The sequence below is a fragment of the Peromyscus maniculatus genome, chromosome 20 (genome assembly GCF_049852395.1).
Source record: "Peromyscus maniculatus bairdii isolate BWxNUB_F1_BW_parent chromosome 20, HU_Pman_BW_mat_3.1, whole genome shotgun sequence".
NCBI classification, from domain to species: Eukaryota; Metazoa; Chordata; class Mammalia; order Rodentia; family Cricetidae; genus Peromyscus; species Peromyscus maniculatus.
The window spans coordinates 54,410,350-54,426,240 of NC_134871.1; the positions used below are offsets into that span (position 1 = coordinate 54,410,350).

The 15,891-nt window shown below is 38.4% G+C and overlaps 1 protein-coding gene across 1 annotated transcript in view; it reads right to left on the reverse strand.

Annotated features, from left to right (window-relative positions):
- The window catches only part of Smc1b (structural maintenance of chromosomes 1B), a 78,899-nt gene that overhangs the window by 21,620 nt on the left and 41,388 nt on the right, over positions 1–15,891 (reverse strand). The window contains exons 13-18 of the mRNA XM_006980295.4: positions 14,081–14,218; positions 13,393–13,509; positions 12,518–12,624; positions 6,495–6,636; positions 5,515–5,660; positions 3,844–3,997 (exon numbers count right to left, since the gene is read on the reverse strand). Of these exons, the coding sequence (XP_006980357.1) occupies positions 3,844–3,997; positions 5,515–5,660; positions 6,495–6,636; positions 12,518–12,624; positions 13,393–13,509; positions 14,081–14,218 (804 nt within the window). The remainder of the gene's footprint in view (positions 1–3,843; positions 3,998–5,514; positions 5,661–6,494; positions 6,637–12,517; positions 12,625–13,392; positions 13,510–14,080; positions 14,219–15,891) is intronic.

The following is a 15,891-nucleotide window of genomic DNA, read 5'->3' on the forward strand; positions in this document are numbered from 1 at the left end:
GCATCTATACACTGCTTTCAAGTATGATGGCCATATTTAAAATACTAATCATCGATCCATGAGCATGAGAGGTCTTTATGTCTTCAATTCTTTTTCAGTTTCTTCAGAATTTTAAAGTTTTCCACCTTTTGATTCAGTTTATTCCTAGGTATTTTATTTTATTTTTTTGGCTTTTTGAAACAGGGTTTCTCCATGTAGTTTTGGTACTTGGATCTTGGATCTTGCTCTGTAGACCAGGCTGGCCTCAAACTCACAGAGATCTGCCTGGCTCTGCCTACCAAGTGCTGGGATTAAAGGAAGCACCACCGCCGCCTAGCTTGGTATTTTATTTTTTGAAGCTGTTGTGAATATGTTTTTCCTTATTTCTCAGCAAGTTTATTATTGATATGTATAAAAGCTTTACTGAATAGATTTTTCTATGCTTTTAGTTTTTAATCTCAGCTCCTTCTTTTACCACATTCTGTTTCTTACTGGTATTATTTATTCATTTAATAATAACACTTCCCAAATGTAGGAAAAGCATCATGCAAAAACATGTTATATCTTAGTTTTTTTTCTATTGGAAATAACCGGTAATGAACTGATAAATAAAAACATCACACAACTAGATTAAGGTAGCCACCTTAACACTTGCCCAGTCTCAAACACTATATATTTTAGGGTTTTTTGTTTTGTTTTGTTTGGTGTGTTGGGGGTGGTGTTTGAGACAGGGTTTCTCTGTATATCCCTAGCTGTTTTGGTATTTGCTACATAGACCAGGGTGGCTTTAAACTCATAGAGATCTGCCTGCCTCTGCCTCCCAAGTGCTGGGATTAAGGTTTGTACTACCAGGCCCAGCTAGAGTTTTACACTTTCACTATTGCTTACATTTCTACACTTACCTATCTCTCTCTCTCTCCCTCTCTCTCTCTCACACACACATACACACACACACACCAAAACACCATGACAAAGTGTTTGTCATGGAAACTAGGAAAATAATTAGCTCTATATCCTCTTTCTTATGTGTCCTTTTGCCTGCACTCCACCCTTCCTTATCATATTCTACTCTGTCTCCTGAGTGCTGGGATTAAAGGCATCTGCTAAACCACATCCAGCTCTTAGGTCTTCCTTTCTCAATGTTATACTGTAGTAATGCACTCATACCATATATATGAGAAGAAAAAGTGATTTTTTCCCTTGACTTTGGATCACCATCTTTTCAAAACCTGGTAGGTGTTAAACACTTTGCTGAGAAGGCTGAGGACACGAGATGTTGGACTGGAGCTTCAGAATTCTGAGTCCTGTCAAGAGTAAGCCTCATAGAAGATAGGCAGCTCCAAGGGCCGTGTCTAGATTCCAGTTATTCTCAGGTGGTGGGCTCAAAAGCACCATCAAAAGCGGGTCTATCAACCTTCTCCTTTAAAACTTAATAGATTTTATGGTGGTTTGAATGAGAATGGCTCCCATAGGTTCATAGAGTTGAATACTTGAGTCACTAGGGAGTGGCACAATTTGAAAGGATTAGGAGGTGTGGCCTTGTTGGAGAGAGGAAGTGTGTCACTGGGGTTGGGCTTTGAGGTTTCAAAAAGTCCATTCCAAGTCCAGAGTCTCTCTCTTCCTGTTGCCTGTGGATCTGGATGTAGAACTCTCAGCTCCTTCTCCAGCACCATGTCTGCCTGCAAGCTGCTATGTTCCTTGCCATGATGACAATGGACTAAACCTCTGAAACTGTAAACAAGCCTCAGTGAAATACTTGCCTTCATAAGAGCTGCCATGGTCAGCCAGGCAGTGGTGGCATACACCTTTAATCTCAGCACTTGGGAGGCAGAGACAGGTGGATCTCTGTGAGTTTGAGGCCAGCCTGGTCTACGAAGTAAGTTCCAGGATGGCCAGGGCTGTTACACAGAGAAACCATCTCGGGGCAGAGAAGAGCTGCCATGGTCATGGTGTCTCTTCATAGCAATAGAATACTGACTAAGATTTAAACATTTTATTTTATGTGTAAAGGTCTTGACTGCATGTATGTATGTGTACCACGTGTATGCTTGGTACTTGTGGATGTTAGAAGAAGGCAATGGATTCCCTGGAACTGGAGTTACAAAGAAGGTGATGAACCACCTGATGTAGGTGTAGGAAGCTTGGTTCTCTGCAAGAGCAGCAAGTGCCCTCAACTGCTGAGTCTTCTCTCCAGCCCCACACTGTACTTTTCATTGCCTGAGCTAACTAAGCCTCCTACCACCTGAACTTCCTGGTGTGTTAGCATCTAGTCTTCCATTTCACTATGCCTCCTTGAATGTCTCCCACTGTGGGGGCTGTGGCAGGTTGACACCAGACAATTTTACTTGTGACTGTTCTGATTTTCAGGCTCCCAAAGTAGCTCAGTCTTAAATAGGTTTCTTCTCAAAATAGCACTGAGCCCATGGGAAGTGACAAAGAAGACTTACTTTCTCTTGTTGACTGACCATGATAGAGGAATCACTATCTCACCACAATCCCCAATATGATTCTTAAGTTTTTGAAATCTTTCATGGGCTTGTCCTAGGGCAAAATTGCTAGTTTCTTTTTACCAGGGCTGCTTCTACTCTGCCTCTTCCATCAAGGAGTCATGGAAGTCAATTTTTCATCAGATGGTCTTCCTGTTATCTGTTTCTTCTTTCTTAGTACATATACTTTCTACCTTTTGTAATTTTCCCAGAGTACCTGGAAAATCTGTTTCTTTCTGCCTTTTTTCTCTTTGTTTTTTACATTTGGGTTTTTTTTTTAATAAAGCCATCTTTAAGCTCAGAGATCTTTAGCTTTGTTTAATCTATTAGTAAGCACATATAAAGTATTCATTTCTGTTAGTGTTTCTTTTGGTTCTGCTTAAAACACCCACCCCTGTTTAAATTATCCTTACACACTGACTATCCATCCAGTCAAGTTCTCAGTTTATTAATCTCGTTTGTCTTAAATTTTGATCCTGATACTACCAACAGCCCCATCCATTTCTTAGTTTAAGTCTGATGTTGGTTCTGATACTTTTCCTGACAGCTAGCTATGTGCTGAGCAAAAGGAGATACTATAAACAGTCCTTTCAGAGGTGTAGGAAGAGAAGCACCTATAGCCCAGTGACTAGGTGCCAATCTTTAGCAAGCTTCTGTGCCTGGACTATGAATTTCACAAGCTTCTCAGTGCATTTTTTTCTTCCTTAGGTGAGACAGGATGGTGAGAGATGCCTGGAGTGGAGGACTGCTAACACCAGACTGTTAACACTTAAGTACTGTTAACCTCAGAAGATGAGGTTCTGGTAAAGTAATTTCTCCAGCGGGCAGCAGACACTGTTAAGTGAGAACCTGATGTCACTTCAGAAGGTTACAACATAAAGAAGTGCAAGGTCGCTAAGCAGTGATAATTTATACCTTTAATCCCAGCACTCAGGAGGCAGAGGCAGGCGGATTTCTGTGAATTCAAGGCTAGTTTGGTCTACAAAGTAAGTTCCAGGACAACCAGGTCTACAGAGCAACCTTGCCTTGAAACACCAAAAAGAAAAATTAAAAATAAACACACACACACACACACACACACACACACACACACACACACACGTTTGAGATATGATCCCACTATATAGCCCAAAATGGTTGAACTCTTGATCATCATCTCAGCCTTCTAATCCCTCAAGTGTGAGGTCTATACAGTCTTGCACCACTATGACCATTTAGAAACCTTTTCTTTTTAGATAATTCCTATTAATTCATCTTAATATTTTAATATCTGCCTTGAAATACACAAACATTATCCTCTTTCCTTTCCTAGAAAGAGCTAAAGAAACCACAGCACAAGCAGTTAAAGACATCACATATTGTATTTTTGGCTAGATACCTCCACTTCAATGATGTCCTCCAATGACCCCAGCGCAAGACTTATCTCAATGTCCTGAACTTTGCAATCCAACAGCAAGTTATGCTTCTCTAGTAGCTTCTGTTCCAAAGAACCCTGAACGATTATAACTTCTTTCTGTAATTTTCCCACTTCCCTGTAAATACAGGTATGAATGACTTTACTCATTATGTAATTATACCAAAGAATAACATGTTACATTATAAATGTACATAAAATGTTACTTTCTTTTTCTTTTGGTTTTTCGAGACAGAGTTTCTCTATGTAGCTTTGTGCCTTTCCTAGAACTCACCCTATAGCCCAGGCTGGCCTCCAACTCACAGAGATCTGCCTGGCTCTGCCTCCCAAGTGCTGGGATTACAAGTGTGTGCCACCACTGCCTGGCTGAAAATGTTACTTTCTTATGAGAGCTCCAAGTGACAGTTCCTGAATTACACATTATCATTCCTGAGAAAGAGTATCAATGTATGCATTTGATCTAAGAAAACATTTTTCATAGACATTTCTTTAATCAGAGATAGCAAAGACCCTGCCTTCCTTCAGTTATTTTAATTATTTTTCTTGAAACAAGGTTTTGATATTTAACTCCTGTTGACTCCAAACTTATCTTGCTTCCAACTCCCAGTTGCTGGGATTACAGGTGTGTGTCTCCATATCCAGCCCCCAAAATACTTCATTTCCTCTTCAGATAGGCTGTGTATTTTAGAACCTTAAACTAGGAGAATGTCTCTTAGCAGACAGATACAAGATCAGTTATTGCATCCCTGACAACTTGGTTTCCATCACTCACAGAATGCCTTAACTGCAAGTGGGGAACTGAAAGTGGGGTATGAGTGTTAACATTAAGTAAACAAGGACCTTTAAAAAGCATCAGAAAATGGACAAAAAGAGAAAAAGAAAACAAAAGAGAAGAGATCAGGATACATGGGGAGGTGGAGGAAGAGGAGTGGTTTTCAAGAGTGTAAAGAGAAGCAGAAACAGCTCTGTTGAAATGAAATACAAGAGGCAAAATCTCAAAGCACTGAAGGTCTCTAGATAGTGAGGAAAATTATGACAGGCCAAGGGTTGAGCAAAGAAAAATGCTCATGGTCCTGTCAATCACAGGACAGCAGTTGTCATTTTGACACAAATCAGCTAATTCAAGGCACTGATTGTCCCCATCATGATGGCACATATACTTGTCAGGTACCAGATACTGCTTTAAGTGCAGACATAGACAAGAGGGAATCATTGAATGACAGGAAAATACCAGTATCAAGAGATTCAGAGCCGGGCGGTGGTGGCACACACCTTTAATCCCAGCACTCAGGAGGCAGAGCCAGGCGGATCTCTGTGAGTTCAAGGCCAGCCTGGACTACCAAGTGAGTTCCAGGAAAGACGCAAAGCTACACAGAGAAACCCTGTCTCGAAAAACCAAAAAAAAAAAAGAGAGATTCAGAGTAAAGGACTACATAAGGGTTCAGTTTTCAGATGCCAAAAAGAACTTCACTATAAACTGACCTTGTTTTCTCCATGTTTAGAACATCTGGAAGATGTTATGTGGGACCAAAAGCAACAAAGGGTAAACATTCAAACAAGTTTAGATAAGAAATATCAAACTGGAAGTATAAGTTTAGAATATTACCAGGTCTTTCAAACTGAAATATTAATTACCTATCAACAGCCAGAAACTTCTTGCGTTCCTCTTCAATTTGAGTATGAATTTTCTCGATGTTGGAACTCTGAGTGGCAAACATTTCCTTAATTTGTTCTTGCTTCACCATGAGTTCATCCACGCCTTTCAGACATTCTTCTTCAGTCTGAACAGAGAAAATTTGTGTGTGCGCACATAAAACATTTTGTATTAATACAAAAAGGTTCTGCTATTATCTGTGAAAACACCTACTCATCCTAAAAAGAAATCCCCTTATCCCGTGTGCTCAGATTGTGACCCTTTTATCCTATAGATTTTGGAAGCTAGTAATCATTTCCTATCTTTGTCTTTCCTTTTGGATTCTTTTCAACCTGCTGCCACCTGACTTGTGTTCCATTTGTCCAGTGGAAGTGCTCATGAGTCTATAAAATGCCAGCCTGTCTTAACAGTTTTCATCACTTCTTCCTTCCCATAGTGCTAGGCTTCTATACTGCCTCCTCTTCCGTCTTTCCTCCTAAAATTTCTGAATTTTCTAGAATCCCAACTGTTTCTCCATTGCACCACACTCTCCACCTCTCAGCCCTTGTCATATGCTTTTAATTTGCTCTGCCAACTAGGAACTCCTGCCATACATGGAACATATCAGCAATCTAGCTCTCAGGAGGCTGGGACAGAATTTTGAGTTTGAAACCAGCATGGCTACATAGTAAAACTGCTTCTGAAAACAGAGCAAACCATAACTCAACCAATAATTATGAAGTCTGTAGTTCCAATTGAGAATTCTCTTGTCATCTACATGTTTGAGTCCTCTCTGCCACTGCTTTCTCTCTTCCTACTTAACATCAAATAACGCATCAGTTCTGTTCGTTTTACTTTAATGTTTCTAAAATATGTGGCCCCCATCCCAACAAGGCACCCTTGGGTGCTCAAAAAATTGCTACTCAATGAAAGAAGTCATAACGTCAACAAAGTGGTACTTAAGCCACCCATAGTAAATTACCTTCTTTAGGTTATCAATGTCTTCTCTGCCTTTCTGGATAGTCATTTTTAATGTGTCGATCTTATTCAGTTTCTTCTTAAGCTGATTTCGACTATATTCAAGCTGAATATTAAGCCGAGTTTTTTGTTTTTCAAACTCTAATCTAGTATAATAAAATCAATCAATATAAGTGGTAAGAAAAGTATGTTGATTCTTTTAATTTTTTTGTAGATTAAAAAATTATGTATATCTGTGGGTTTATGTGTACCACATTTATACAAATATTCACTGAGGCTAATGGGCATCAGATCCTTGAAACTGGAGTTACAGGTGATTGTGAGCTGCCTGATGTGGGTGCTAGGAACCAAACCTGGATCCTCTCCAAAAGCAGCAAGTGCTATTAACCACTGAGCCATTTCTCTAGTCCCTTTTAATTTTTTTATTATAGGAAATTTCAAAAATAAAAGTAGAATGAATACTATAACGAACCACATGCAACTTACCCAATTTAATAATTATCAATTCATGTTTACTCTTGTTTCATCTACAACACCATTCAAAGCTATTGGATTATCTGAAGCAAATAGCAGATACTAGGTAATTTTATTAGTAATGCTGTGTGAAAGTGACTGTTAATTCATAACCACAAACTACTATACCCTAAAAATATAAAAATGTCCTTAACATAATCACTGTCATTGCCAAATTTTCTGATACTATATTAAAAAGCCTGGTTGTTTGCATTAGGATGTGTACATTGACAGTTTCCTTCTTTCTTTCGTTCTTTTCTTTCTTTCCTTTTCCTTCCTTCCTTTCTTCTTGTTTTTTCAAGACAGGGTTTCTGTGCAGTCCTGGCTGTCCTGGAACTCACTCTATAGACCAGTCTGGCCTAGAACTCACAGAGATCCACCTGCCTCTGCTTTCCAAGTGCTGGGAATAATGGTGTGCATCACCATTGCCCAGAGATAGTTGATAGTTTCTTAAACCTTTAATACTATAAATTATCTATTCACTTTTTCTTTAAGTTATAATCTATACATTTATTCTTAGTCTTTGTGAATAGCTACATACATAACTTCAAGGTTGGGAAATTAAGAAGTTCCTGACACTTTCTTTTTCTGACAGTTTCATAAATTCCTGTCAATTGATGTCAGTTGGGTATGTCAGTGCATATCTGTAATCTCAGCACCTTGGAATGGAAGCAGGAGAATCATAAGTTTGAGGCCAGCTTGAGTTACATTTGAATAATTCAGTGTTTGATATGTAGACAGCTTACATACTATAAACTCTTATCTTTAAAAGGTACAAAAAGAAAAGTAAATCACAATAAGTAGTAGGAAAGAAACAATAATAGACATTAATAACATAGAAACAAACATCTCACAGAAAAAAAAAATCCATGAAACAAAGAGGCACTCTTAGAAAAAATATGTAACACTGAGGTACCTTTAGCATGATAATAAGAAAAAAGAGAAATGACAAATCACCAATAAAAGTACATCAGTAAAGATGCTATGGACTTTAAAAAGTATATTTAAATAACTTTATATCAGTAAGTTTGACAACTCATAAAATACACAAAGTTCATGAAAGACACATATTACCAAAGCTCACCCAAGAAATATATACTGTAGACTAATGATGAATAATCCTGTATTTATTAAAGACACTGGCAGTAAAAACCTTTCCATAAAAGTGTAGGCAGCCAGCAGGGCGGTGGTGGCGCATGCCTTTAATCCCAACACTTGGGAGGCAGAGCCAGGCAGATCTCTGAGTTCGAGGCCAGCCTGGGCTACAGAGCGAGATCCAGGACAGGCACCAAAACTACACAATGAAACCCTGTCTCGAAAAAACTAAAAAAAAAAAAAAAAAGTGTAAGTAGCCAAGTAGGAAGAAACTATCAATTCTATGCAGTCTCCTCCAGAAGTAAGAGACCTCATAGCTTAAGTTTAACATTACCTTGATACCAAACACTACAATGATATTAAACAAAACAAAACAAAACTACAGGTCATTATACTTAAAAGAGACAAAAAAATTCCCAACAAAATTTTAGTGAATCCAAAAATATTTGAAAATGATAGTTCATGATGACTAAATTGGGCACATTTTATGTATGCAAGGTTGTTGAACATTTGAAACTCAATGTAATTTATTACTGAAACTTAACATATCTTTAAAACTCTAATTATATAAGGATCTAAATAGTTACCAGAGAAAATATTTAAAAATTCAACATTCACATATGATAAGAATTTCCATGAAGAATTCCTCAATTTGACACAAGTATCTTAACATTTATATACATTATACATTACTGTAGAAGTCTGAATGCTTTTTCCTTAAGAATTAATATGTCTGTTCTCACCACTTTATTCATTATGAAGATAGTGCAACAGGCAAGAAAAAGAAGAAAGAAAAAAATACTAACTAGTCAGGAAGAAACAAAACATTTTATTTACTGAGAATATGATTTCCTCTCTCTCTCTTTTTTTTTCTTTTTGGTTTTTGGAGACAGAGTTTCTCTGTGTAGCCCTACCTGTCCTGGAACTTGCTCTGTAAATCAGGCTGCCCTCGAACTCACTGAGATCTGCCTGCCTCTGCCTCCCAAGTGCTGGGATTAAAGGTGTGCCCCACCACCTCCTGTCGAGAATATGATTCTCTACATAGAAACTCTAAAGAAATCTGTCAAAGGGCTAATAAAACTAATGTGTTTAGCTAAGTTTCAAGATACAAGGTAAATTTAAGGAAAACTAATTTTATTTCATTAAGAAGTTTTATAATTTATGATTTGTGTGTATATGTATGTGTGTGTGTGTGTGTGTGTGTGTGTGTGTGTCTGTGTGTATGATATGTGTGTGGAGGCACATATGCCATAGTGCAAGTGTGGTCAATAGACAACTTTGTGAAGCTATTCTCTCCTTGAACCTTTTCAAGGGTTCTGGGGCTTGAACTCAGGTCACAAGGCTTCATGGCAAGTGCTTTACCCATAGAATCATCTTGCTGGAACTACTTTTATTTCAGTATACTACTAACATACAATTTTAACCTGAAATTTAAAAACGACTCAATTTGCAAAAGCACAAAGATATGAAATGCTGAGGAACATATGTCATGAAATAGGCACAAAACTGAACTTATATACTGAATACTAAAGACCATTAATGAATGAAATTAAAAATGACCTAGAATAGACAGCATGTTTGTTGATCAGTGTTTAGTTGTCAATTCTTCCTAAGTTGATCTCTAAATTTAGTAGGATCCAAATAGAAATCTCACAAGTTCTTTTTAAGAATATGTGGTGGTTTGTAAGAAAATGGCCCCCATAGGGAGTGACACAATAAGGAGGTGTGGCTTTATTGGAGGAGGTGTGGCTTTGTTGGAGTAAGTATGTCACCATGCCTGGGGTGATTGGGGGTTGGGGGTTGAGGGGAGCGGGTTTTGAGGTCTCTTTTGCTCAAGCCACACCCAGTGTGACACACAGACACCTGTGGATTAAGAAGTAGAACTCTCAACTTCTTCTCCAGCACCATGTCTACCTGCATGCCTCCATGTTCTCTGCCCTGATGGTAATGGACTAAACCTCTGAAACTGTAAACCAGCCCCATTAAATGTTTTCCTTTATAAGAGTTGCTGTGGTCAAGGTATCTCTTTCACAGCAATAGAAACTCTAAGACAGAATAGCAATTGAAAAATTGATTCTAAAACCTATGGAGAAATGTAAAGGACCTAGAACAAGAAAAAGGATCATGACTCTTCTCCATTGTTGTACTCTTAGCCCCTAGGAAGGGCACCTAGCACATGAAAAGCACATAGTAAATACAAGTTGAATGAATGAAGGAAATATGAAAGTGTTACAGAGACTAATAGAAAGACTGTAGGTCAAATGTTGATAATTTTGATTTGAAAAACATTTTCTCTCTTTTTTGGGGGGAAGGTGGGTGGGAAGACAGAGTCTCTCTTATGGAGCCCTGGCTGTCCTGGAGCTCACTATGTAGACCAGGCTGGCCTCGAACTCAGAGATCCACCTGCCTCTGCCTCATAAGTGCTGGGATTAAAAACATGTGCCACCATACCTGGAAACACTTTTTCTCAAGGACATGTATTACTTTTATATTTCAATGTATTTGAATAGATGATACATATATGTGGTATAAAATGCAAAAGATGTAAGATAAACAAAACTAAAATTTCTGATTTTCATCTCGGCTTCCCTAAGGCAGCCACTGACCATTTCTAAACACATGGATGTACATGCCCTCCAGGGTACCATCTGTCTTCTGATTTTCTTTATTTGTTTGCCATATAATGTAAGTTTTCCTATATATTTGTATTTCATTTATTTGGGTTTTGTTTGCTTGTTTGTTTTTTTAAGACACAGTTTCTCTGTGTAGCTTTGGCTGTTCTGGAACTCACTCTTTAGACCAGGCTGGCATTGAACTCACAGAGATCAACCTGCCTCTGTCTCCTTAGTGCTGGGATTAAAGGCAGGTGCCATCACTGCCCAGCTTATTTTTAAATGTTTATTTATATGTGCTTGTCTCTGTGTGTATGCCATGTGCATGTGGATGCCCACACGGGCCAGAAGAGGGTGTTGAATGAATGCCCTGGAGCTGAAATTACAGATAGTTGTAAGCCCTCCAACACCAGTGCTGGAAACTGAACACTGGTCCTCTGCAGCGGCAACCAGTACAGTGCCCTTAACTTTGAATGATTTCTCTAGCCCCAAGAGATTAATATTACAAAATCTCTTATGACACATTCTACTATTTTTATATTTGTATTTTTACATTAAGAGTTCTTTTTTTTTTTTTAAGTTTTTGAGACAGGGTTTCTCTGTGTAATAGTCCTAGCTATTCTGGAACTCAATTTGTAGACCAGGCTAGCATGGAACTCACAGAGATCTACTTGCCTCTGACTCCCATGTGCTGGGATTAAAGGCGAGCACCACCACAGCCTGACAACATGATTTATTAAAAAGTACAACTTTTGCCTGGTCTACAGAGTGAGTTCCAGTACCACTAGGATTGTTACACAGAGAAACCCTTTCTCGGGGTGGGGGGAGGGGAGTACTTTTGTCCGCTGACATTACATATCAAATCCCTCCTTGTAGATGTATTTCTGGATTCTACTTACAAGCTAGTTCTTCATGGCTTATACTATGTTTTAAAATTTGGGAATTGGGGGCTGGAGATGGCTTAGTGGTTAAGAGCTCTTCCTGCTTTCTTAAAAGAAGGCTGAGTTAGGTTCCCAGCACCCACACTGGGTGGCTTCTAATTGCCTTTAACTCCTGCTCCAGGGGTTCTGACACTCTCTTCTGTCCTCTAGAATGTCTCACACATGTGCATATAGCATACATACATACATTCACATATAAACTTGAATCTCTAAAACGAAATAAAGTACATGGGAGTTCTAGTCCCATTTCTCACTAGTTTCCTTCATATTTTTCTTGTCTACTTCCTATGTGAACTTTAGAATCAGCTTATTTAAAAAAACGAAAACAGCCGGGCGGTGGTGGCGCACGCCTTTAATCCCAGCACTCGGGAGGCAGAGGCAGGCGGATCTCTGTGAGTTCGAGGCCAGCCTGGGCTACCAAGTGAGACCCAGGAAAGGCGCAAAGCTACACAGAGAAACCCTGTCTCGAAAAATCAAAAAAAAAAAAAAAAAAAAAAAACGAAAACAAAAAACAAAAAACATGTCCATATAGGTGGTGTTTAAACTACAGATTAACTTAGGGAGAAATTAACTTAATTTATAAAGAGAACTGGTATGGCTTTCCTTTTTGTTCTAGTTTCTGTTAGATTTCTTTGTAAGAAACTAAAGTTTTACTAGGTTCTCCATCCTCTGTAGTACTGAGGATCAAACCCAGGCAGGGCCTTATGTATGCAAGTGTGACCAACTACTGTACTGTAAGTCTACCATTACTAGCTATTTCTTGTTGAACTGAAATAAAGCCTACCTCAAGCTTAATTCCTTTAAATTAGGGAATAGTTATTTTTACGTGTATACCATACTGGTTTCCAACTTTTAAATAAAAATACCTTTTTTGATCATTTTCTTGCTGCTGTTTAACATGTTTGTCCTCAAATTCACGGATATTTTCCACACCAATTTCTTCACAGAAGTCTTGGAATATTTCATCTTCCACCTTTTAAATTATTTTAAAAAAACTGATTTAATAACCATTTTAAAAAATATATAATCAGTGTTATCATATTTCACTTTTAGCTTTTCCTGAATTAGGTCAAAAGCTAATCAGTGCATTCAGCCCAGTACTTTCTTGTCCTCATCTCCATAAACTATGCTCATATTATTTTCAAAGTTCTTATTCAGAAAACATGAATACATGAAAAAGCTCATGAACTGGCTTTATTAAATGGTATTACAAATGGTCTGATAAAAGCTTTAGAGATTCTATGTTCTTTAGCCCTGCTAAAATATAATGTTCTATGTTAAAAAAAAAACATGTATCCTTTATATGAGTAAGATGAAACATCTTGGACAGTAAAAACAACTCAGGATTCGAGCACAGAACCAGTAATAAATTCCAAAAAACTGGCATAATCTCATTCCAACAATACTATCTAGCCTCAAATACAATAGCATTTTAATAGTAAGTCATGTTAAAAACTTGTGGATTTCAGTTAAACACAAATGTGATAAGACTGATTGATACAGCAGTAAGTAACATTAATGCCAGTGGATAATCAAAATCATGGGAAACTACAGAGGTCCATAATGCTCTGTACTGGTAGATCATATTTTTGTTCTGGGCATGAACAAATAACAATATCCAAAGGATGATTTCCCAAGCTAATCTTGAATCCACAGTTGTGTGTACATAGCCAAGAAGCCCTAGCTCTGGTCTAGAACTATATTCTATATGCCATTTAATAACAAGTGTAATATTTATTACCTTATCTATCTTATCTTGCAATTCTTCAATTTTTTGTTGCTGTTTGTTGATTCCTTCATTCAGCATAGTACACTGAGAATCAATATTCAGCAATTCACTTTGCAGCTGAGATTGCTCCTAATAAGAAAAAAATTCTGCTTAATAATATGACTATTTTATTTTTATACAGTAAGGCTAAAAACATGATAGATGTCTTTACAATTAATGAAGAATCGTTAGCTACAATGGATTCTGGTACAGCCAGATAACATGATTAAATACTATAGAAATCATCAGGGACTGTAACAAAATCTTAAACATGGGATAAAGTATTTACAATTACTTAACGTTATGTAAATATCATCCTTTTGGGGGAGGCAGGGTCTTTCTGTGTAGCTTTGGCTGTCCTGGAACTCCCTTTGTATTAAAAGTGTGTGCCACCAAAACCTGGCATAAATACCATTCTTAAAATCCTATGTTGTAGCTGGGTGGTGGTGGTGCACACCTTCAATCCCAGCATTCGAGAGGCAGAGGCAGGCATATCTCTGTGAGTTCGAGGCCAGCCTAGGCTACAGAGTGAGTTCTAGGAAAGGCACAAAGCTACACAGAGAAACACCGTCCCGTCTCGAAAAACAAAACAAACAAACAAACAAAAAAATTCTATGTTGTGAAACAAACTTCCACCAAACTTTAGACAAGTCTACATTACCCGGTAAAATGCAGCAAGATGCTTCTTTTTCATCGTCTCTAGTTCATTTTGTGAATATTTGAGTCGTATATTGGTTCCTTGTACTAAAGTCTGTATTTGTTTCAGATCTGTTTCCTTTCGGAGTATCTTCATTAACTCCTAAACAGAGAAATATGAAAACATTTTACAGTGGAAAAGTACTTTTACTATTCAGTGCTTTCATAATAAAGACTCACTGATTTTGCACACAACCATTCAACAACTTCTTCTGATAAGAGATATGGTCTGGGGAAAGTAGAGATGTTTCAGTGGTTAAGAGCACTGACTGCTTTTGCAAATAACAAAGTTCAATCCCTAGCATTCACATGGTGGCTCACAATCATCTATAACTTCAGTTCCAGGAGATCCAATGCCCACTTCTACCCTTTGCAGGCATCAAGCACTCAGGTGGCACAGACATATGTGCAGGCAAAACACTCATACACATAAAGGGTGGGATGCTGGAGAGACAGCTTGGTAGTTAAGAGCACTGGATACTCTTACAGAGGACCCTGATGTTCAATTCTCAGCACTTACAGGGTAGCTCACAACTGTATAATTCCAGTCCCATGGAGTTCCTGATGACCTTTTCTGACCTCCATGGGCACTGCATGCACGTGGTACATAGATATACATTCAAGCCAGAACACCCCCCTCCCGTTTTTTTTTTTTTTTTTTTTCTTTTTTTGATTTTTCGAGACAGGGTTTCTCTGTGTAGCTTTGCGCCTTTCCTGGATCTCGCTCTGTAGACCAGGCTGGCCTTGAACTCACAAAGATCCACCTGCCTCTGCCTCCCGAGTGCTGGGATTAAAGGTGTGCGCCACCACTGCCCGGCCCCCGTTTTCTATATATATGTATATCATATATTTTATCACATAAAGTAAAAATAAAAGACTGGGTGTTAAGTACCTTTGTCATCTGGAGTAACGTAGCATACAACTTCCACAAAAACTAACAAACTTCCCAACAGAAAAGACAGGCATGAAAAGTGAAAAACAATGCTAAACAACACATCTATCTTTATATCTCAAGTATTGGTGTTTTATTTCATGCAAGACATTCACTACAGTGAAACTGATTGGTCAAAGATATTATTATTATTATTTTTGAGACAGAGTTTCTCTGTGTAGCTTTGGAGCCTGTCCTGGAACTTGCTCTGTAGACCAGGCTAGCCTCGAACTCACAAGAGATGCCTCTGCCTCCCAAGTGCTGGGATTAAAGGCATGTACCACCACCACCACCACCACCACCACCACCACCACCACCACCACCACCTGACAGTATTATTGTTTTTTTTTTCTCAATTTTATTTATTATGTATACAGAAGAGGGCGCCAGATCTCATTACAGATGGTTGTGAGCCACCATGTGGTTGCTGGGAATTGAACTCAGGACCTCTGGAAGAGCAGTCAGTGCTCTCAACCTCTGAGCCATCTCTCCAGCCCCCCAGTATTATTGTTTTTATTTATTGTCTGTAAGCAGTGGTTAAATGTTCTTTCCCTTACACTTCACTACAACTATGTATTGAAATTTTCAAGACTTATTTATAAGAATAAAGCAATCTCAATTTGTATACTATCACGAGCATGTCCTATTTCCTGACCATATGGGTGTTGTATTTCAGTCACTAATAACTGAGTGTGTGTGTGTGTGTGTATACATTCCATGTGTGTGCAGTGCCTGTGGAGGCTGGAAGAGGGCATTAGATCCCCTGGTGCTAGAGTTACAAGTGGCTATAAGCGGCTCAACGTGGGTGCTGGGAAACAAACTCAGGGCTTCTGCTATAGCAGCAA